We start from the raw sequence: 23,579 nt of genomic DNA, 5'->3' as shown, positions 1-23,579 counted from the left end.
ATTTTACGAGTGTTTAGTAATCTAGCTTAAATAACTCTTAGTTGACTACTACTTTCATGTATGCTTGTTGAAATTGCATTCACTCGTGAGGGAATCACAGACAACCGCGTCTCACTAGTAGCTCTATGGAAATACACACGTCACTCCGTCAGCGCTTCTCTTTGAATGTATGGCGATGTCTAACTGATGATCAGTTAGTTGGCTGTGGTTGGTTGGTTGATTTGGGAACGTGAACTAAACAACGAGGTCATCGATCCCATTGGATTAGGGAAGGAAGGGAAAGAAAGTCGACCGTGCCCTTTCAAAGAATCTATCCTGGCATTTGCCTAAACCGATTTAGGGAAATCATGGAAAACCTAAATCGGGATGGCCGGACGCGAGTTCATCGTGCTAACTACAGCGCCTCCGCGTTCGGTAACTGTTTCTACTTTCTTACCGAACCACCCGGTGGGAATCAGCTATTTAAGTATGTTATAGAACGAGATTACTCTAGAATTGGAAGAGCTTCATTTTGCGACAAGAACGGGCAACCTTTTTTAGTCTGTCACTATATTTCCGGGTGTGATGCAGACTGCAAACGGGAAGCTAAAAGTAAAACCAAGATATCAGTTGGACGTTGTCACTGTGAATTTCCTCGTTGCCATATAACAGCGTCAAGATAAGTGGGAAAGTATTGCATGAACAATGGCGTTACGTAGAGTTGTAAAACTACCATAGCCTGCTGTAAACTACCATAAGGAAGCCTAGATTACGGTAGTTTTCCAAGTATCTTTGGTCAGTTAAGATTGTGGACTCGCATTCGGAAGGACCACGGTTCAACCCCACGTCCGGCCATCCGTGATTTCCCTAAATCACTTCAGGCAAATGCCGGGATAGTTCCTTTGACAGGACACGGCCGACTTCGTTCCCCATCCTTCCGTAATCCGATGGGACCGATAACCTCGCTGTTTGGTTCCTTCGCCCAAACCAACCAACCAATCTACATCTACATCTATATTTATACTCCGCAAGCCACCCAATGGTGTGTGGCGGAGGGCACTTTATGTGCCATTGTCATTACCTCCCTTTCCTGTTCCAGTCGCGTATGGTTCGCGGGAAGAACGACTGTCTGAAAGCCTCCGTGCGCGCTCTAATCTCTCTAATTTTACATTCGTGATCTCCTCGGGAGGTATAAGTAGGGGGAAGCAATATATTCGATACCTCATCCAGAAACGGACCCTCTCGTAACCTGGCGAGCAAGCTACACCGCGGTGCAGAGCGCCTCTCTTGCAGAGTCTGCCACTTGAGTTTGCTAAACATCTCCGTAACGCTGTCACGCTTACCAAATAACCCTGTGACGAAACGCGCCGCTCTTCTTTGGATCTTCTCTATCTCCTCCGTCAACCCCATCTGGTACGGATCCCACACTGATGAGCAATACTCAAGTATAGGTCGAACGAGTGTTTTGTAAGCCACCTCCTTTGTTGATGGACTACGTTTTCTAAAGACTCTCCCAATGAATCTCAACCTGGTACCCGCCTTACCAACAATTAATTTTATATGATCATTCCACTTCAAATCGTTCCGCACGCATACTCCCAGATATTTTACAGAAGTAACTGCTACCAGTGTTTGTTCCGCTATCATATAATCATACAATAAAGGATCCTTCTTTCTATGTATTCGCAATACATTACATTTGTCTATGTTAAGGGTCAGTTGCCACTCCCTGCACCAAGTGCCTATCCGCTGCAGATCTTCCTGCATTTCGCTACAATTTTCTAATGCTGCAACTTCTCTGTATACTACAGCATCATCCGCGAAAAGCCGCATGGAACTTCCGACACTATCTACTAGGTCATTTATATATATTGTGAAAAGCAATGGTCCCATAACACTCCCCTGTGGCACGCCAGAGGTTACCTTAACGTCTGTAGACGTCTCTCCATTGATAACAACATGCTGTGTTCTGTTTGCTAAAAACTCTTCAATCCAGCCACACAGCTGGTCTGATATTCCGTAGGCTCTTACTTTGTTTATCAGGCGACAGTGCGGAACTGTATCGAACGCCTTCCGGAAGTCAAGAAAAATAGCATCTACCTGGGAGCCTGTATCTAATATTTTCTGGGTCTCATGAAAAAATAAAGCGAGTTGGGTCTCACACGATCGCTGTTTCCGGAATCCATGTTGATTCCTACAGAGTGGATTCTGGGTTTCCAAAAACGACATGATACTCGAGCAAAAAACATGTTCTAAAATTCTACAACAGATCGACGTCAGAGATATAGGTCTATAGTTTTGCGCATCTGCTCGACGACCCTTCTTGAAGACTGGGACTACCTGTGCTCTTTTCCAATCATTTAGAACCTTCCGTTCCTCTAGAGACTTGCGGTACACGGCTGTTAGAAGGGGGGCAAGTTCTTTCGCGTACTCTGTGTAGAATCGAATTGGTATCCCGTCACGTCCAGTGGACTTTCCTCTGTTGAGTGATTCCAGTTGCTTTTCTATTCCTTGGACACTTATTTCGATGTCAGCCATTTTTTCGTTTGTGCGAGGATTTAGAGAAGGAACTGCAGTGCGGTCTTCCTCTGTGAAACAGCTTTGGAAAAAGGTGTTTAGTATTTCAGCTTTATGCGTGTCATCCTCTGTTTGAATGCCATCATCATCCCGGAGTGTTTGGATATGCTGTTTCGAGCCACTTACTGATTTAACGTAAGACCAGAACTTCCTAGGACTTTCTGTCAAGTCGGTACATAGAATTTTACTTTCGAATTCACTGAACGCTTCACGCATAGCCCTTCTTACGCTAACTTTGACATCGTTTAGCTTCTGTTTGTCTGAGAGGTTTTGGCTGCGTTTAAACTTGGAGTGAAGCTCTCTTTGCTTTCGCAGTAGTTTCCTAACGTTGTTGTTGTACCACGATGGGTTTTTCCCGCTAGCGAGACTGGCAGTCTTCACCAAATCAGATAGCCGCCGGAAGCCAGAGGGGATTCCTCCGATCCATAGCGACACACATCATTGGTGCCAACATGAGCGACCACCTGCAGATGGGTGCACCCCGTACCCTTCATGGCATCCGGAAGGGCCCTTTCCACATCTGGAATGACTCCCCCTGGTATGCACACGGAGTGTTCATTGGTTTTCTTCCCCTCTCTTGCTGCCATATCCCTAAGGGGCCCCCATTACGCGCCTGACGTTGGAGCTCCCAACTACCAGTAAGCCCACCCTCTGCGACTACCCAGATCTTGCAGGCTGAGGGGCAACCTCTGGAAAAGGACAAGCAGCCATGTCAGGCCGAAGATCAGTATCAGCCTGAGACAGAGCCTGAAACCGGTTCGTCAGACAAACTGGAGAGGCCTTCCGTTCAGCCCTCCGGAATGTCTTTCGCCCCCTGCCATACCTTGAGACGAGCTCCCACTCTATCACAGGTGAGGGATCAGCCTCAATGCGGGCAGTATCCCGGGCAACCACAGTCGTAGTCCGATCGGGGGGTGCGTGGGACGAGCTGGCCGTCCCCGACAAACCACTATCTGGACCCCCACAGTGATGCACATTGGCAACAGCCTCAAGCTGTGTGACCGAAACCAACACTGCCTGAAGCTGGGAGCGAAGGGATGCCAACTCAGCCTGCATCCGAACACAGCAGTTGCAGTCCCTATCCATGCTAAAAACTGTTGTGCAAAGAACGTCTGAACTAATGTACAGAGAGCGCAAACAAATCGACACAAAATTTAAACGGTTATTAAAATACAAGCTTACCTAGTGTAGTGTCGGTAGCTGGACCGACACCGTGATGTGGATTGCTGAAAAGGAATGCTAGACTAAAGCTGTAGCCGATAGTGCACGCACGGCAATAAGCATACGGGCGTGAAGTCTGGAACATAAAAACTTATGAATGAATAAGAAGAAAAGTATGTAGATGCTTTTTACGTAACTTTTAATAATTCCTTGGAATACATCTCTCTTGATTACTCGTAAGCTATAGGCACTGATACAAATGGCTCCTTGTTAGTTCGTAGCCATTAACTTCTGATGGCTATTCTGTCTCTCGGCTAATGAGAGAGAAAGGCTTCGTACAACTGGGCGATAGCTAGGTTCGCGTACAACTGGGCGATAGCTAGGTTCGCGTACAACTGGGCGATAGCTAGGTTCGCGTACAACTGGGGTCGAGTCCACTCTCGTATCACGAGACCTGCCTTGGTGGTGGCGCTAGGTCTGCGATCACAGTGGCGACCCGCGGGTCCGACATGTACTACATGGACCGCGGCCGATTTAAACTACCACCTAGCAAGTGTGGTGTCTGGCGGTGACACCACATTCCTCCCCCGCAAATCGGCGAACGGTCGTGTAATAAGGCTTCCGCCCGCCGTGGGGAGGACCACATGTTGACGTATGCGATGAGGTGGGGAGCCTAACAACAGGCGAGGCTGTGCCACCCGCACCCGGCCATCCGGTCCGAGGGGAGCTAGGAAACGCCTGCAAAACTAGTCCAGGGTGCACGTCAACATGCGGTGTATGCGCCCGTAAAGAGACAGGAGGTACTGAAGGGTCGACCTCCATTGCGTCGGGGTAGCCGACGCGCGATGACGTCATGTGGTCCGGAGCGGGCGGGCGTTCCATGGCGGAGGACAGCTGGTCACGGGAAGCGATCGGCGGCGCGTGACCCTGGGAGGCGCTTGGCGGCTGCAACGAAGCGTCGAATGCGGTCGGCGGCGGCGGCGGCGGCTGCTGCTGCTGCTGCTGCGGCGGCGGCGGCGCGTCGCCATGGGGCAAAATGGAAGGCATCGTCGGTAACACCTGGGGATGAGGCGAGCCAGTAGATGGGTCCCCAGGGCGCTGACCGGACGGCACCGTCGCTGAAAGCAGACGGGGAGCGGCAGAACCCGAGCGACGACAGAGGCGCAGCTGATTGAGATGCCGACGCACCTCACCAGAGGCCCCCAAAACCAAATACATCGCGCGGCCGAGGCAGCGAAGAATGCGCCCTGCGAGCCAACGCCGTGAACCTCGATAGTTGCGATAAAATACAACGTCGCCTGGAGCAAAAGCAGGAGTCTGCCGCTGCGCAGGAACCTGATGCGGCGGATGCAGCAAAGACATCAAGGTGCGATGAGGACGACCGTGGAGCAACTCAGCCGGCGAGCGACCATCTCGGGGCTGAGAGCGATACGAAGACAAAAAGAGCAACAATGCGTCCTCCCGAGAATGCGACTCTTTCAATTTCAACATCTGTGACTTGAAAGTCCGGACCAATCGTTCAGCGGCACCGTTGGACTGAGGCGAAAACGGCGCGGAAGTCAGATGTTGAATACCATTGGCCTGGCAGAATGACTGAAATTCTGCGGACATGAATTGTGGGCCATTGTCGGAAACAATAGTCTGCGGAAGACCTTCAATGCAAAAGATAGCAGACAACGCTTGGATGGTGGCGGAGGACGTCGTGGAAGACATCCGAACAACAAAAGGAAAATTACTGAAGGCGTCGACCAGAACCAACCATCGAGCATTCCAAAATGGACCAGCAAAATCAATGTGCAAGCGTTGCCAAGGGGAAGTGGCTTTTGGCCACGCAAAGACTTTCCGCGGCGGTGCGGACGGTTGTTCGGCACACGCCGGGCACGAAGAACACATATTCGTAATCGCAGCATCGATTCCGAACCAAGTACAGTGCTGACGAGCAAGTTGTTTCGTTCGCACTATACCCCAATGTCCTTGATGAAGAAGCCGTAAAACAGAGGACTGTAACGAACGTGGGACCACGACTCTGGACTGATCATTATCAGAACGCAACAACAAAACACCACGTCGAACAAAAAGTCTCTCCTTGTGAGCAAAAAATCGGCGAACCAACGGATCCTCGATCCGAGACGTTGACAAAGGCCATTGCGTAGCAACAAAACGTAAAACAGTAGCAAGGACAGGGTCAGCAGCTGTGGCTGTAGCGACACGACGAAAATCAATCGGAAACGATTCGACCACTTCATCGGTTTCCGAATCAATGAACATGCAAGCAAGTTCGGAAGAATCGAATGCTTTATCCTCAGCAACAGGCAAACGGGACAACGCATCGGCGTTTCCGTGCTTAGCAGTGGACCGATACAAGATATCGTAGCGGTACTGCGAGAGGAAAATAGACCAGCGAATGAATTTCTGCGCTGTACGTGGAGGTACAGGCTTGGTCGGATGAAAAAGCGACGTCAAAGGTTTGTGGTCTGTGATGATGGTAAAGTGACGACCATACAAGAAATCATGGAACTTAGTAACACCAAACACGAGAGCCAAAGCTTCTTTCTCTATTTGTGAATAATTTCTTTGCGCAGACGAGAGCAATTTGGACGCAAAGGCAATAGGGCGATCATGGGAGCCAACTTTGTGCGCAAGCACAGCACCGATCCCGAAATCCGATGCATCTACCATCAATAAAAGGGGTTTCTGGGGATCGAATGGCGTAAGGCAAGTATTAGAAAGCAACGCCGATTTCAACTGGCGAAAGGCGCGTTCACATTCCGGCGTCCAGACGAACGGAACACCTTTACGGCGTAAGCGATGAAGCGGAGCTGAAATGGAAGAGGCATTGCGCACATTCACTCACACCTTGTGATTCTACATTGTTCAATGTTCTTGCGACCTCCTGACGCAATGCGTGGGGAACATTGCGCGCCCTGAAAAATTTCGGTTGCGCGTTTACCTTCAGTTCTAAATGTGCTGCATAGTTTTTAGCGCAACCTAAGCCCGGTGCAAAAACGTCTGCAAATTCGTTTCACAGCCGAGAAACACTGTCTGTAGGCACAGTCTGATTCACTGATAGGACCTGATTTACAATAGACATGTTAAACAACTTAAATAAATCTAGACCAAATAAGTTCACTGCAGAAGAAGAACGAAGAACGTAAAATGACACAAGTTTTGTTTGTCCCTTGAATGTTGCAAGAAGGCTGCACTGTCCTAACACAGGAATTTTCTGTCCGGAATATGTAGTGAGCTTAACATTTGCGGCACGCAACGGAGGTGCGCCCAGTTGTTTGTATGTGTCGTGATTGAGCAATGAAACTGCAGCTCCGGTATCGAGCTGGAATGGTATCACTTGGCCTTCAAAGTCTAAGTCCACAAAAAGTTTATTGTCCTGCTGACGACAAGAGCGACCGTTTTGTGCAATTGGAACAGACACTGGTACAGAATCACTTGCTAATTGACGTGATTTCCGGCGACGTCGACGCACAGTTTTTGTGGGACGATCACAGTTACTGTTAGAGAAAGTGTCACTGTACGAAGCGGAATTAACGACATGAATGTCCATAGGCGAAGGTCCACGAGCCTGAGCGTCCTTGGTTCGATTCCGGCGCGAAGCAAAGGGCCTGAAATGATTGTGATTGTCTGATCTGAGCTTTTTCTGGCAAACACTTTGAACATGTCCCTTCTTATTGCAGAAAAAGCAAATAGCTTGGCGTGACGGGCAATGTTCACGCGAATGTCTAGTAGCACACCGCGGGCACGATTTCACTGCCTTTGTGGGCTGGCGCGGCACACCTGGCGTAGCACGCGGCGGTCGCTGTGCGGACGAGCGCGAGGTCCGGTTACCGGGCCGTGCAGCGCGTCCAGCGGGCCGGTTAATGTTACACACGGCCGGCGAAGTTTCAAAAGATTCATGAGCACAGTCAAGTGTGTCCTGTCTATCCAATATGTCTATCACTTGTTGAAGGGAGGGATTAACTAGTTTCAAAATTTGCTCCCGTATGCGAACATCAGAAACGTTCTGTGCAATTGCATCACGCACCATTGTATCTGAATAAGAAAGACCACAGTCACATTCAAAGGCACAGTCCCTAGTAAGTCCTTGCAATGTTGCTACCCACTCCCTATTAGTTTGACCGGCCGTACGTTTTGTACGAAAAAACGTATACCGTTTTGCAACCACATTAACTGTTTCTTTGAAATAGGCATCTAATGCAGACAAAATTTCCTCGTAAGACAAAGTTGCTACGTCGCGGCGGGGAAACAATTTCACTATCACACGGTATGTGGACACACCGACACAAGAAAGCAAAAACGGCTGCCGCTCATTACCTTGAATTCTGTAGGCAGCAAGGTGGAAGGCGAACTGACGAGACCACTCTTGCCAGGTCTCATCGGCTGCCACGTATGGTCGAAAGGGAGGTGCAACAGCGTTCAGTGGCAGCGGTAGCGAAGAAGCGGCGGCGGCCGCATCGGTTTGAATGGTACGTTGACCCTGGACGAGCTGTCCAAGGGCATCCAGTAACGCCTGCGTCTGCTGATTCTGCAAGCGATAAAATTCGGACAGTACATCTGGAGAATGTGGCGAAGCCATGACACAATGAAATGTAAGCAATCAGAAATAAATGTAAGCAAGCAGAAAAAAGGTCACTTATCCCATCCTCGTCGCCAATAATTGTAGTGTCGGTAGCTGGACCGACACCGTGATGTGGATTGCTGAAAAGGAATGCTAGACTAAAGCTGTAGCCGATAGTGCACGCACGGCAATAAGCATACGGGCGTGAAGTCTGGAACATAAAAACTTATGAATGAATAAGAAGAAAAGTATGTAGATGCTTTTTACTTAACTTTTAATAATTCCTTGGAATACATCTCTCTTGATTACTCGTAAGCTATAGGCACTGATACAAATGGCTCCTTGTTAGTTCGTAGCCATTAACTTCTGATGGCTATTCTGTCTCTCGGCTAATGAGAGAGAAAGGCTTCGTACAACTGGGCGATAGCTAGGTTCGCGTACAACTGGGCGATAGCTAGGTTCGCGTACAACTGGGCGATAGCTAGGTTCGCGTACAACTGGGGTCGAGTCCACTCTCGTATCACGAGACCTGCCTTGGTGGTGGCGCTAGGTCTGCGATCACAGTGGCGACACGCGGGTCCGACATGTACTACATGGACCGCGGCCGATTTAAACTACCACCTAGCAAGTGTGGTGTCTGGCGGTGACACCACACCTAGTAAATGCAGTAATGCTGCTACTTGCGCACTGCTGACACACTATTTGGCGGCGGAAGGTGACTACGCGATTTTACACTATTCATGTACTAAAACGCGATGCTACAACTCTCAAATACTATAATACGCCCGAAATTTATGAATTAAACAATGCAAGTACGAAAAACACGCAAATAAATTAAGAATTAAACTATGTAACAAATGAGTGAGCTAGGAGTATACGACTTGCTGCTGCAGCTGCTTATCCAACGACGGCACGGAGCACAATCAGTTAAGATTGTGTCCACGTTACCTGTAAGTTGGATATGTTGCATTGGTTTCTTTTCGGATGGTCCGTGCACGCAAAGGGAAAAAGCCAAGTGCGTCATGGCCCGAGGAAGACATGAAACAAGCAGTAACAAGTGCTGTAGGTAGCTCCACCTGTATAAAGTGCCAACAATGTGCTACATGGTTTCACGAAGGGATCATTACAGACAACAGACAAAAGTAGAAGTGAGTAATATAGGGTCTCCTGCAAAAAAGAAAAGAGCGAGCTACAGCGATAGGCTGAGATTTCTAGACTGTGTGTAAGATGGCAGGACACTTTTTTAAAGTACGGAATTTTGCCCCAACATGTCTGAGGAACCCAAGGAAGGCCTTTGCAGCAACAGCGACGATAATTGTCCAGAAACAACTAAGTGTGAAACACATTCTCCCCTATCTCAGCAACCATTGGGACCACCTTTTTCAGCCACATCCGAACGTCCTCCGACCAAAAAGTAGAAGGAAAGAGTGCCCTTCTCAAGTATTTAAATGAGATCAAGGAAGATAGACTCCGCTTTCCAAATTGTCTGGAAGAGTTGTCGAAACCACCACCACAAGAGGATGAAGCATAGATATGTTCTTCAGAACCATGACTACGATTGTGAAAAAAATTCGGCCAGATACCATTCCTCACACCGTGACTGGAGTTTTCCGAATCGTCACGGGGATCGGAGTGTTACAAAAAATGGTTCTGAGCACTATGTGACTTAACATCTGAGGTCATCAGTCCCGTAGAACTTAGAACTACTTAAACCTAACTAACCTAAGGACACCTGTAAGTAGGCTGTTTAGGTTTTTATATTGGTAACGCCACGTAGCGCTCTGTATGAAAATCACTGGCTGTGCTGTGTGCAGTCTGTGGCTGGGTGGCATTGTTGTAATATTCGCTATTGTAGTGTTGGGCTGTCAGCTGTTAACAGCGCGTAGCGTTGCGCAGTTGGAGGTGAGCCGCCAGCAGTGGTGGATGTGGGGAGAGAGATGGCGGAGTTTTGAAATTTGTAAGACTGGATGTCATGAACTGATATATATATATATATTATGACTATTAAGGCAAATACATTGTTTTTTGTCTATCAAAATCTTTCATTTGCTAACTATGCCTATCAGTAGTTAGTGCCTTCAGTAGTTTGAATCTTTTATTTAGCTGGCAGTAGTGGCGCTCGCTGTATTGCAGTAGTGCGAGTAACGAAGATTTTTGGTGAGGTAAGTGATTTGTGAAAGTTATAGGTTAATGTTAGTCAGGGCCATTCCTTTGTAGAGATTTTTGAAAGTCAGATTGCGTTGCGCTAAAAAATATTGTGTGTCAGTTTAAGGACAGTCATGAATAATTTTTCTAAGGGGACGTTTCATATGTCGACCCTTAGCCGAGGACACCTGACTGGAATCTTCCGATTTTTTCTTGTAGTTTGTGTAATTAGTGTAGCTTTTGTTTATTGCTAGCGCGTAATTGTAGAGAGAATCTCCTTTGTAGTTGCAGTCTTTCATTGTTGTACAGTAAAACAGTTGTGGCATGCATGTACATTTGCACCAAGTATTTCGCAGCTGCGCTTGCAATTAACTAGATATTATTTTCAGTGCTATGTTAATGTGTTCTTATTTTTGCTCTTCAAATTGTGCTTTTCTTGTGCCTTTCTGTGTTATCGTGTGAAATATTGTGACAATGGCGTGTGAAAAACGTAACACTAGGCTCGAAAGTAAACTGAGAAATAATAGTGATGACGAGCGTAGCTTATCAGCACCGCTGTGTAATGAATTAACAGACATTCAAAGTAGTAATTTGGTAATTGTGCATAGGGAAATGGAGCGGGCGGCAAATAATGGTGTAGACAGTGAAACAATTAGTGAACAGGGAAGCATTATCGATCGATCGGTCGGCAACAGCTCGCCTCAGGATTCCGAAATGACAAGACACAATCTTGCAAATACTGTAGATTCAGGTTTTGCGTCCTCACCGTTTTCTCAAATAAATCAAGACACATTTTCTGCTTTTCAAAATGCGAATATTGCCGGTTCAAATGCACTGCCGAATAGCACTGAGGAACATGTTTCAGACACCAGTGCATTGTTATTACAGTTAATGCAACAAATGGGACAAAGGCTACAAAAGTTAGACACAATGGAACAAAATCTTCAAAAGTTAGACACAACGCTTGAACAAAATCAGAAACAGATGGGACAAAATCTTCAAAAGTTAGACACAATGGAACAACACCAGAGACAAACACAGCAACAGTTAGACGCAATGGAACAAAATCTTCACACCACACTTGAACAAACATGTGAAGATTTAACTACTGAGTTACATAAAATCGAATCGAAATGTCAAAAAGTCTGTAACGACGTAAAAAACACAAATTTGTGAGCATTTCGAACCTATTTTTTCGCGTAATGAAAATGCATTACAGAATCACGAAGCAGCCATAAAAGAACTGCAAACTATTGTTCATGAAAATCACGACACTTTGCAAGCTAAAATTGACTCAGTTGCATCTACCGATTCGGTTACGCAACTTGCAAAGCAACAGGAAAACTTAAAAGACACAGTAGATACGATTTCAACACAAATGGACACTCTGAAACTTGGTTCAGAAAAACACACAGAGGAAATAATTTCACTAATGGATAAAGTAGCCGAACTTTCAGATCAGTTCACTAACTTATCTACAAAGGTAGATGATGATCTGAATGACACAAGACCTGTAGCCTTCACGGACACTGAAGAGTATGAACAAATTAGAAAATCAAAATCAAATCAATACACAGTACAAAAGAGAAATCCGGGAAGTACAATATCAGTTGGCACAAGTAATACAATAATTACATATATCAGAGGACACTCGCGCTCCAGTACGGGAAGAGGGACATAGAAATACGGAACAACCACAAAATAATAACACAGGACACTTCGGAAATTATGAAAGAAATTTGCAAGGTGCCCCGAATTTTGAAATGGAACCGCCGAAACTACGTAACAATGACCGATATGCGATTCGCCGACATGATGATTTTGACTATAAGCTTTTCATTACCACACGTAAATTCAAAACATTTAAGAATTCTGGCAACGACATTCATCGACAAGCGTGGCTCCATCAATTCTCTCATTGTTTTCCTCCCAACTGGTCGTTAGAGCACAGATTAGAATTTATGTGTAGCTACTTAGAGAATGAACCAGCTGAAAGAATGCGATCGGTCATTCACGATTGTCACAGTGAAGGAGAATTTTACTATGCCTTCCTCTCAGCATATTGGTCTCAAGCTACACAAGACCGAGTAAAACATAGCATCATGATGATGAAACACTTTGAACAATCTGAATTTTCCATTCTTGTGAAATATTTTGAAGACATGTTGCACAAGAATCAGTACCTGTCAAACCCATACAGCCCCTCAGAACTCATCCGCATTTGCTTAATGAAATTGCCTGAACATTTAAGAAATATTATTTTGGCAGGACGTTGCAAAGACAACATTGAAGCTTTTCAGGGACTCTTACCAGAATTAGAAATTGACACAGACAGTCGTGGGATGCGAAAACAGGAAAACAATCACTACAGGTCACATCTGTCACAATTCCGTGACGACAGAAACAATAACTGGACACGACAAGTCTATTCCTACAACGCAAATCGTGACCAAAACAGACACCACCCATATGACAACCGTTGGCAGAGTAATAATAGTTACAGAGAAAGATCGCATTTCCGTAGTAATGAATATGACAGAGATAGCCATAGAAACAGACAGTATGGGAACAAAAACAATTATTATCAAGGGAGACAGAATAACTTCAGATGCAACAGTTCAGCGCGCAGTTACGATTCTGGGAGAAATTCACCACATGACCGACAAAAAAGAAACTATGTAAACTACCGACAAAACGACAGACCTGAATTCCATCAGAACTGGCGGGATTCAAACAGAGCAGGGCACTCTCGACAAGGTGAATTTGTACAAGTTAGGTCTCCTAATCCCAATAACGACGCACGCCAACAAAGAGACAGACAATGACTCGCACCGCAGGCAGCCACGTGCGCCGGTTGGCTCAGGGGAAAATTACATAGATGCTAACTGTGAGAAAAATTTTAGCGTTCTTTACCGATGTACCATATACCACATGATAATTCCACTGAAGCTGAAACTCTGCGTACTAGGAAGAGTAAAGTTTTACAGCACTTTTCACATGTAAAACCGTTTATTGAAAGATAATTTGCTTTTTAACTTTGTCTTTGCCATATAACTTTTCACTTTACGTTACTAGTATGCTTTGTCAGACTTAGAATCTGTTAACATGCAACAATGTTTGAAGTTAAATATCCAGTCAAGAACCAAGAGAACTTATTTAAACAGAAATTACGAATGCATTGTTATAGTGAACAGACAAGACAGTCTTATTGTGTGTGTACATTCTTGCTTGTTAGTTGCACGATTATGTAACGACTATAAGGCTCACATACTTAGAACAATTACCAGTACTGCTAATGAGATTTTAATGCAACATTTTGGTTTACTTGAAAATACGTTCTGGATTTAAAGTACTTTCTGTGAGATACCAGATGACACAGTGGTTAGTTCATGTGACAGCTACATGATTTTATCACGACGCTACTAATGAGTGACAATTTACAATGTTGTTTTTGCTGTGTATCTGTTTTATATCTGCACAGTTTTTCTGTATTATTCTGGAAATAAAACACGTTTTAGTAGTAACGTTTGTGGTATAGCTACAATGAGACATCCTTTTTCGTAGCACAACAATACGTTACATTGTAGTACTTTCTTGATCACGGTAAGGTACGTAATAACTACAGTATCTATACGAAAGCATTTCACTTTTGTTTATCATGAGGTAAGTACATTGACTTCTGCAGAACTTAGCTTTTGGAGGACGATAACTACGACACTTCCACAGGGATTATCTTACAACAAGACGCACAGTTTAGCGATACAGGACACGTATTTGAGTGATTAATTTTGTACTTAAATCATTTATTTTTAAGGATATTTGAAGTACAATGATACAAAGGTTTTCCGTGATACATTTCATTCCATTGCTGTAATCTGTAACACCTGAGGGTATAAATACATTAATCCTCAGGGGGGTACACGCTTACTTTGTGTACCATGTGTTTGGCAAGCACAAGGAGTCCTAGCTAATATGGTGTTTGCTTATACAACTTTACACATTGGTATTATATTTCTCTAACACATAAATTACACAGCTATCTGATCATTTAACTGAGAGAGACAAACATTTTTTTTACTGTATCAGTGGCACATGTTTACGCAATTACACAGTTGGATAATTTCATACTTATGAAATTGTATTTTGTCTGTACTTTGTGAACTGTTCATATTTTTTCGGAACGACTGTGATACTATGAGAGCTTTGAATGATGTATTTGGTAAGGGATCATGATTTTTGAAGTACGTTTGAGGTAGATGACACTATTGAAATGAGCAGAGAATTTTCTTTAGGGTTTGAAATTATTGCAGAAAGCTACGACGTTTTTGAGATTTGGCTGAGTTTTTATGATGTTTTTATTACGATGACAATGTGTATTATGCTGTTGAGGTATGTTTATGGTCAATAAGCTGATGCTATATGAGAAATTTGATTTTGCTATGTATTTATTATGATGAAATATTGAAGTGTCGCCACAAGATTCACTTGTCGACGAATATTTATATGTGTAATAAGGTAAGGAATAATGAATAGTAGTTAGGGACTCTGACTTGTGAAAAAGGATGTTGGAAACAAAGAATCGTACTGTAAGAGTTATGAAATGTATGTAAATGCATGAATGTATTACAATGCCGACGAAAATTTTTTGGACACTGTTATATTAATAGGATTTTGTTTCTACATATCTGTAACACAAATTCTTGACCTGTGAAACTTTTTATATGAGACTGTCACTGTAGTGCAAACTGGTGTCGTAAATATTTCTATAAGAAAGTTAAGTGACCACCTGCACGTAATGCGTCGTGGGCACCCAGCTGCTGGACAATCGCCTGGAAAAAAGCCATTAGTGTGTGCCTTTCAGAGGCACAGGCGGAGAAAACAAAAGGAGAGGCCATTATCCTCGCTATTGACATTTATTTGTAGAAAGCCTTGCAAATACGACACGCTCATAACTTGGAAACATATGATTAATCTGTGGAGCTCTTAATTTATGATATTTACTAAAATGCCTAATGAAATGATGAGAAACATTTTACATCTATTGTCTTTCTAGTTGAGAGATTACTCATTTTGTTTAATATCTGGTTTCCAGCTGTGTTGCAGCATTAGTTTTATAAAATAAAATTAAATGCATTTGCTAATGTGAACACTTTCTGTCAACAGATCTATTAAATAATTACTTTATGATCCACATTCTTCGAAAAAGGAGCTCTTGGAATGGAAAGAACAATAAGAAGGGACTAATAACAGTAACTGCATATATAATTTTCTTTTCAAGTACTTGGTAATTTTTTGTAGAATTAGTTTTTGTGGTGCACTACTTTAATGACATAGATATTAAGATGTGAACAGACATTTCCCTTATCTGCGTTGTTGTCTTTAGTGTAATAATTTTTCTGCTTGAGCTATGTCATGTTTAGGTATAAATTATTTCATTTGCTGCTGCTGTTTGCCAGGCATAATGTTACTGAATTTGACTTTGTATTACTGTGTTAATCCAGTTGTACTACGGATTTATTTTTCTTGTTTGCTGCACATTGCCTTATATTAGTTGTAATATTGCAATTGCTTTGCTAATTTATATGTACTGCAGCTTGCTTTGCCAATTTGAATTTTTTGTCATTGCTGTCTGTGTTAATTGTTTTGTGCTGCTGCATTGCCTTGTCCCTTAGTTTAGCATCTGAGCTCAGAAGATTTAAGTTAGCTTAAGAGGGGGTAGACTATATAAGAACATAACTATGATGAATTGGAAGAAATGCATTGAGAAGCTATAAGAAAATGGTTTCGCCAAAAAAGTAGTGCACAGTGGAGAAAAACTATTTTTGAAAGAGGGTGTGAACAGAATACAGAAAGCATGCTTGAATAGGATTTTTTTTTGGTGGAAACAAATGTTGAAATAAGATGAAAGATCTATGGAATGAAGTTTTGGGTTGGACTGCAGTACCAAATGTTACACTGAAAACAAACCCTGTCCTTTTCTCCTGTGTTATTCTGCTATGTGTTTATGTACCCTTGTGTATTTGTCTTTTTCCTGTCTTTATGTGTTTAGCTAATAAGATTTATGTTGTAGAATTTTTCAGATACTATGTTATCTTCTTTGTAAAGATGTTTAGACATTATTTATTCTGTTCTGTTTTATGCTCATGTGTGAAGTTGATGTTTCGAAAGTTATTCTGATCTTTTATGTATGTACTCATGTCATAATTCCTGTAACACTGATGTACATGTTATTTCGATTCTTTTGTAAAGCTTGTACTGCAAATGTTATCTGTATTGTTATGTTCTTTAATGATGTATTTTGTACCTTTGTAATTGTATTCTTATGTTATAAAATTGTAATTGACACCAGTTCATCATATTATTAACTTGTGAGTTCCATTTCACTGCACACGTTTCTGTTGGTCATAGTATATGGACAATATGTGAGAAGTAGGGACTGTTAGTGTTTGCACGTGTGTTAATAATTCAGCAAGGGATTGGGTAACAGCATTGCTGGTTCTAAGGAGAATTCCAAACACTTTGTGAGTGCACAAGTGGTGGTTATGGACTTGCTATATTATCCGCGAGACTCTTCAATGGTGATTGTGTACCTGCACAGTCACAACAGATGGCTGCTGGCCATCTCTACAAGGACTACAGTGGGTCTGCATCTTTGATGACCCACCAATACCATTATTTCTACAAGGACTACAGTGGGTCTACACCTTTGCTGACTCACCAGTACCATTATTTATACAAGGACTGCAGTGGGTCTGCACCTCTGGTGGCCCACCAATACCACAATCTCTACCAGGACTACAGTGGGTCTGCACCTCTGGTGGCCCACCAATACCGTAATCTCTACCAGGACTACAGTGGGTCTACTCTGTGATGACCTACCTAACAATATTCTTCAAAACGTCGAATGACTCTGCTGTGGGTTTCCTCTGTTGTGGCCCATTACCTGTCTGCATGTCAAGAGTCAGCACTGTCTTTCCGTTGGAAGGACAACACTACTTCTTCAAGACTGCATGGAAATCCACTACTTGCATGTGCATTTTCTTTTACTGCTCAGACTTTGAGAAAAACACTGCAATTTTACTGTGATGAATGACCAGGACTGTCTTTATGGACTGTGAGAAAATTTTAGTTTATGACCAACATTGTATCAATAAGTGTGTGCATTTGATATCTTTGATATTGTAACTATGAAAATTTTTTTCAAATCTGCATTGGCCACTGCTCAAAACAATTTGTAAAATTTTTTGTGGGGAGCATGGGGGCTATGTAAGTAGGCTGTTTAGGTTTTTATATTGGTAACGCCACGTAGCGCTCTGTATGAAAATCACTGGCTGTGCTGTGTGCAGTCTGTGGCTGGGTGACATTGTTGTAGTGTTGGGCTGTCGGCTGTTAACAGCGCGTAGCATTGCGCAGTTGGAGGTGAGCCGCCAGCAGTGGTGGATGTATATATATATATATATATATATATATATATATATAATGACTATTAAGGTAAATACATTGTTTGTTCTCTATCAGAATCTTTCATTTGCTAACTATGCCTATCAGTAGTTAGTGCCTTCAGTAGTTTGAATCTTTTATTTAGCTGGCAGTAGTGGCGCTCGCTGTATTGCGGTAGTGCGAGTAACGAAGATTTTTGGTGAGGTAAGTGATTTGTGAAAGGTATAGGTTAATGTTACTCAGGCCATTTCTTTCGTAGAGATTTTTGAAAGTCAGATTGCGTTGCGCTAAAAAATATTGTGTGTCAGTTTAAGGACAGTCATGAATAATTTTTCTAAGGGGACGTTTCACACCACACACATCCATGCCCGAGGCAGGATTCGAACCTGCGACCGTAGCAGTCGCGCGGTTCCAGACTGCAGCGCGTTAGAACCGCTCGGCCACCGCGGTCGGCTGGGAGTGTTAAATGAAGAGCGTCAGTACCGTTATAATTCACCGACTATGTACGATAGTGAAAGGTATTCGTCCCCTCAGCACTCGCTAGCCTCGTTCCCCAGATTGACCACTCACACACCTGCAACACCTCGTAGTGAACTTACTCGAACAAGTGACTATTGTCACTCAAGCACTCGGCTTTTCACTAAATGTCCTTATTGATGAGTATTAGTAATACATCATATATTACGGAGAGGGAAAATATTTTGTATAAGTTCTATGCTTTATTTGCGTATAAAACAGACTGAAATTTATGTAAATGTTTTGTGGTTGTATGTAGCAGAAGTTTTTGTTGTGTGTTATAGATCTGTAAAACGATTATATTTTCATTGAATTTCTTCCAAATAGTAAAAATTATTCATAACAACAATACGATAACTGCTTTCATACACTGTACGAGAGGCGTTCAGTAAGTAATGCAACACATTTTGTTTCTCGACCAGTTTCGCTTGAAAAAATGCGGAATTTGCTGTGGGACATCGTGAAATATTCCCGCTGTAGCCCTTACAATTCAGTGAAATTCCAATAGGTAACGGCGCTGTAACGAGTCTTTAAATTGGTGTCCGAAACGAAGATGTGTTCCAAGCAGAGAGTTGTTACTGAATTTCTTTTCACGGAAAAGCGTAGCATCGCAGATATTCATAGGCACTTGCAGCCTGTCTATGGGGACTTGTCAGTGAACAATAGCGCGGTGAGACGTTGGCGAGGCGTCTGTCATAATTGGAGTGTCCTCTCTCATCCCCAGGTTCTTGCACCTTCCGACTTTTATGCACTCCGCTGGATGCGTCCGTTGATGATGGGGAGGTTACTGATGCAGCAAGACGTTGGTTCTGACGTCGACTAGCAGAGTGGTTATGTTATGTTAACCGGGGACCTAGCAACGATGGAGAGGCTTCGTCCCCGCCGCAGCCGCAGTGGTCCGCATCCCCACGACGACTACCGCAGTCCACTTCACCCCTCCGCCGCCCCACACCGAACCCAGGGTTATTGTGAGGTTCGGCCCCCGGTGGACCCCCCCCCCCCCCCCCAGGGAACGTCTCACACCAAACGAATGTAACCCCTATGTTTGCGTGCTAGAGTAATGGTGGTGTACGCGAACGTGGAGAACTTGTTTGCGCAGCAATCGCCGACACAGTGTAGCTGAGGCGGAATAAGGGGAACAAGCCCGCTTTCGCCGAGGCAGATGGAAAACCGCCTAAACACCATCCACAGACTGGCCGGCTCACCGGACCTCGCCACTAATCCGCCGGGCGGATTCGAGGCGGGGACCAGGCGCTCCTTCCCGCCCGGAAAGCCGTGCGTTAGACCGCACGGCCAACCGGGCAGGCCAGGAGAGTAGTACAGACTCTCCCAGTACAGTGGCCTTAGGCTGGAGATTATTTTGAAAAATAGGTTTTTCTAGAAAAGAGTGTATTAGAATCGTCAATAAAACCAGAAGAAAAGTGCTGCAGTGCCTATTGAACGCCCATCGTACTACGCAGACAGCACGTGTGGACTGAATAATTAATGCGTTTGCAGTTTCATCTTTTGGGAGAACACAAAGGCGTTAGTTACTTAAGTTTTTGCGTCCCTAACGACGCAAAATGCCCCGTCCTGTTAGCGCTGTGCAAGATCCCTGCTCCCAGGAAAACCCGGCTCAAGCGCGTTCTTCTTTTAAGTAGGGAAACCGACTACGGCGCGTTTGTTGCAACAGCTGTTATGAGAGGTGACTGAAAGTTCACATCGCAGCGATCGCCTCCCCAGTCTGTCACCGTTGTTGTGAGCGGCCACGAGACGGCGGTGTGTGGAGCGCCACAGGTGAGGTCAGAGGGCGCGCAGCGTCCTGGCGAGCGAGGCCGCGACGTCGGCGAGGTGCGTGGCGGCGAGCAGGCCGGCGACGGCGAGGTGCGCGGCGAGGAAGGCGCGCCGCGGGCCCGCGCCCTTCACCTCCTCGTCCAGCTGCTCGGGGTTGGACTGCTCGTCCTCGATGTACTCCGACCACTTGGGCCACGCCGTCACGCAGTAGCGCAGCACCGCGCCCTCCGCCGTCAGCATCATCACCGCCGCCATCGTGCCCAGCACGCGCATCTGCCCGGCACGCAAAGCAGACATTCACCACACTGCGTCGAGCTAACCGCTGTACCTTCCAATTACCAGCCTCAGCATCCAGAAATCTGGCTACAAAAATGGCTCTGAGCACTATGGGACTTAACTCCTAAGGTCATCAGTCCCCTAGAACTTAGAACTACTTAAACCTAACTAACCTAAGGACATCACACACATCCATGCCCGAGGCAGGATTTGAACCTGCGACCGTAGCAGTCGCGCGGTTCCAGACTGTAGCGCCTTTAACCGCACGGCCACTTCGGCCGGCAATCTGGCTACACTGACGACAAGAACCTCCGAGCCAAAGCTGACATTACTGATCCAGAATGTCATCATTGTCTTACAGTGAGCATCATACAACCAAGCAGAAAACAGTGTAAATCTGTATCAGTCATGTTTACAGGAAAAGAGGCGGGAAGAAAGTCGCTTATCGATTCTACGGTTTGTAGTGGCCAATGAATGCGGGTAAAGTTTGGGCTCCTGGCTTGATCCTCTGTTAGGTTGTCGCATTCCTTGAAGAGATGAATTATTACGCAAAATACCGGCCGTAGTGGCTAGGCGGTTCTAGGCGCTTCAGTCTGGAACCGCGCGACCGCTGCGGTCACAGGTTCGAATCCTGCCTCGGGCATGGATGTGTGTGATGTCCTTAGGTTAATTAGGTTTAAGTAGTTCTAAGTTCTACGGGACTGATGACATCAGGTGTTAAGTCCCATAGTGCTCAGAGCCAGTTGAATCATTTATTACGCAAACTGAATATTTCGTTAATTGGTCACTCTGTCTGTCACAAAGGGCTCCATTCTTTTCCTTTTGCACGTGCTTGTGCTGGGTACCAGACCAGCGGAAAATTACAGGTACTGATCAAATTTATCACAAACACATAAGATTCTGGGGTTTACAACCATCTAAGAGTGATCAAAAGCATTTATTACACCAGCAAAAATTAATTTTAAGGGAATGGAGAAAAATATGTTGCGAAATTTTCAAGGATGTCATTTTTATGTGTAAAAGCAATACCTGCAAATGAACAGACATTTATCTGCTTCCAATTTGTCTAGCTGATCATCATCAGCAACATGTCCGCCCGCGGTAGCTGAGTGGTCAGCGCGGCAGAATGTCAGTCCAAGGGCCCGGGTTCGATTCCCAGCTGGGTTCGAGATTTTCTCCGCTCAGGGACTGGGTGTTGTGTTGTCCTAATCATCATTATCTCAAAAAATGTTCAAATGTGTGTGAAATCTTACGGGACTTAACTGCTAAGGTCATCAGTCCCTAAGTTTACACACTACTTAACCTAAATTATCCTAAGGACAAACACACACACCCATGCCCGAGGGAGGACTCGAACCTCCGCCGGGACCAGCCGCACAGTCCATGAGTGCAGCGCCTCTGACCGCTCGGCTAATCCCGCGTGGCCATCATTATTTCATCCCCATCGATGTGCAAGTCGCCGAAGTGGCGTCAAATCGAAAGACTTGCACCCGGCGAACGGCCTATCCGACGGGAGGCCCTAGTCACACGACATTTACATTTATCAGCAACGTAAAAATGGCAACGTAGCATCATCCGTCACATCCGTAGCTGAGTGGCCAGCGTGGTTAATTGCCATGTGGAGGACCCGTGTGCAGTTTCCAGTACTGCCAGTGATTTTTCCTTAGTGGGAGGGCTTTACCACCACCCACTCAGCCTCGTGATGCCAGTTGAGGAGCTACTTGATTGAGAAGTATCGCGTCGAAGAGCTGGGAACGACCGGGACCCCTGACCCCCTCCCTGCCATACTGCATCCCCATGTCGCCATAGGCAGAGGATGACACGGCGGACAGTCGGTGCCGATTGGCCCACGAGGTCCAGATGGTGAAGTTACAGTGCGGCATCACTACTGCTGATTGATTCGGGGGAGGGGACCAAACAGCGAAGTCATCGGTCCCATTGGATTAGGGAAGGATGGGAAGGAAGTCGGCCATGCTCTTTAAAAGCAACCATTCCGGCAATTTTCTGAACCGACTTAGGAAAATCACGGAAAACATAAAGCGGAATGCCTGGACGTGGATTTGAACTGTCGTCCCCCCGAATGAGAGCCCAGTGTGACTGCTGGCGGTCTTATTGTGTAGCATCACTACTGCTGTGAAGTCAACAATAAAATTAAATTATAAGAAACTATTTTGAGTCACTGTCGTTGGAAGGATGAAATCCATGTGCATACTCGTAAAATGGTACTACAATGTGAGCTTTAATATTCGATGCTGCTCTATGGAGTGCACTCAACATGTAGACGAAAAATGGGCATCCTCTTGACGACAGTGACAAATAATGGTTTCTTATGAATTTTATTTTTATTGTTAGCACCGCTACAGTAGTTTTGTCACATAGGATGAAATTGCAATTTTTATGTTGTCGTCCCCCCCCCCCCCCCCCACCCCCCTCCCCATGAACCATGGACCTTGCCGTTGGTGGGGAGGCTTGCGTGCCTCAGCGATACAGATGGCCGTACAGTAGGTGCAACCACAACAGAGGGGTATCTGTTGAGAGGCCAGACAAACGTGTGGTTCCTGAAGAGGGGCAGCTGCCTTTTCAGTAGTTGCAGGGGCAACAGTCTGGAAGATTGACTGATCTGGCCTTGTAACACTAACCAAAACGGCCTTGCTGTGCTGGTACTGCGAACGGCTGAAAGCAAGAGGAAACTACAGCCGTAATTTTTCCCGAGGGCATGCAGCTTTACTGTATGGTTAAATGAGTAGCATGGAGAGCTGCATCAAACCAGTCTCAGAACTGAAGACCACAACAACAACATGTTGTTGTTCATGATCAGCTAGATTGAACCGGCAGCAAATAGAGGTTTGTGTATGGCTCTGAGCACTATGGGACTTAACTTCTGAGGTCGTTAGTCCCCTAGAACTTAGAACTGCTTAAAACTAACTAACCTAAGGACATCACACACATCCATGCCCGAGGCAGAATTCGAACCTTCGACCGTAGCGGTCGCGCGGGAAAGGTTTGTCTATTAGCTGCTCAAGGCGATACATGTCTATACTAAAACTGTAAAACTGACGTGTTTGTCTGAAGATGCTACTCTGTAAAACTACTAAACGCATTTCCCTGGGATTTTCACTGATAAATAGAGCGTAGCTTGAAG

At 45.0% G+C, this 23,579-nt stretch overlaps 2 protein-coding genes across 3 annotated transcripts in view; one reads left to right on the top strand and one right to left on the bottom strand.

The window, feature by feature from the left end:
• The window catches only part of LOC124775900 (adenylosuccinate lyase), a 492,241-nt gene that overhangs the window by 219,321 nt on the left and 249,341 nt on the right, over positions 1–23,579 (top strand). The window lies entirely within an intron of this gene.
• The window catches only part of LOC124775901, a 71,144-nt gene that overhangs the window by 32,403 nt on the left and 15,162 nt on the right, over positions 1–23,579 (bottom strand). Inside the window, exon 4 of one of the 2 annotated variants that reach the window (XM_047250737.1) lies at positions 19,575–20,434. The exons of the other annotated variant lie outside the window; for it this stretch is intronic. Coding sequence (XP_047106693.1) covers positions 20,171–20,434 — 264 coding nt within the window. The 3' untranslated portion in view covers positions 19,575–20,170. Of the gene's footprint in view, positions 1–19,574; positions 20,435–23,579 lie in introns of those variants that run through there. 2 annotated transcript variants of the gene reach the window in all.

Source organism: Schistocerca piceifrons, chromosome 2, assembly GCF_021461385.2.
Source record: "Schistocerca piceifrons isolate TAMUIC-IGC-003096 chromosome 2, iqSchPice1.1, whole genome shotgun sequence".
In the NCBI taxonomy this organism is placed as follows: domain Eukaryota; kingdom Metazoa; phylum Arthropoda; class Insecta; order Orthoptera; family Acrididae; genus Schistocerca; species Schistocerca piceifrons.
Note: the sequence above shows the minus strand (reverse complement) of the source record. Positions and strands in the feature narration are given on the sequence as shown.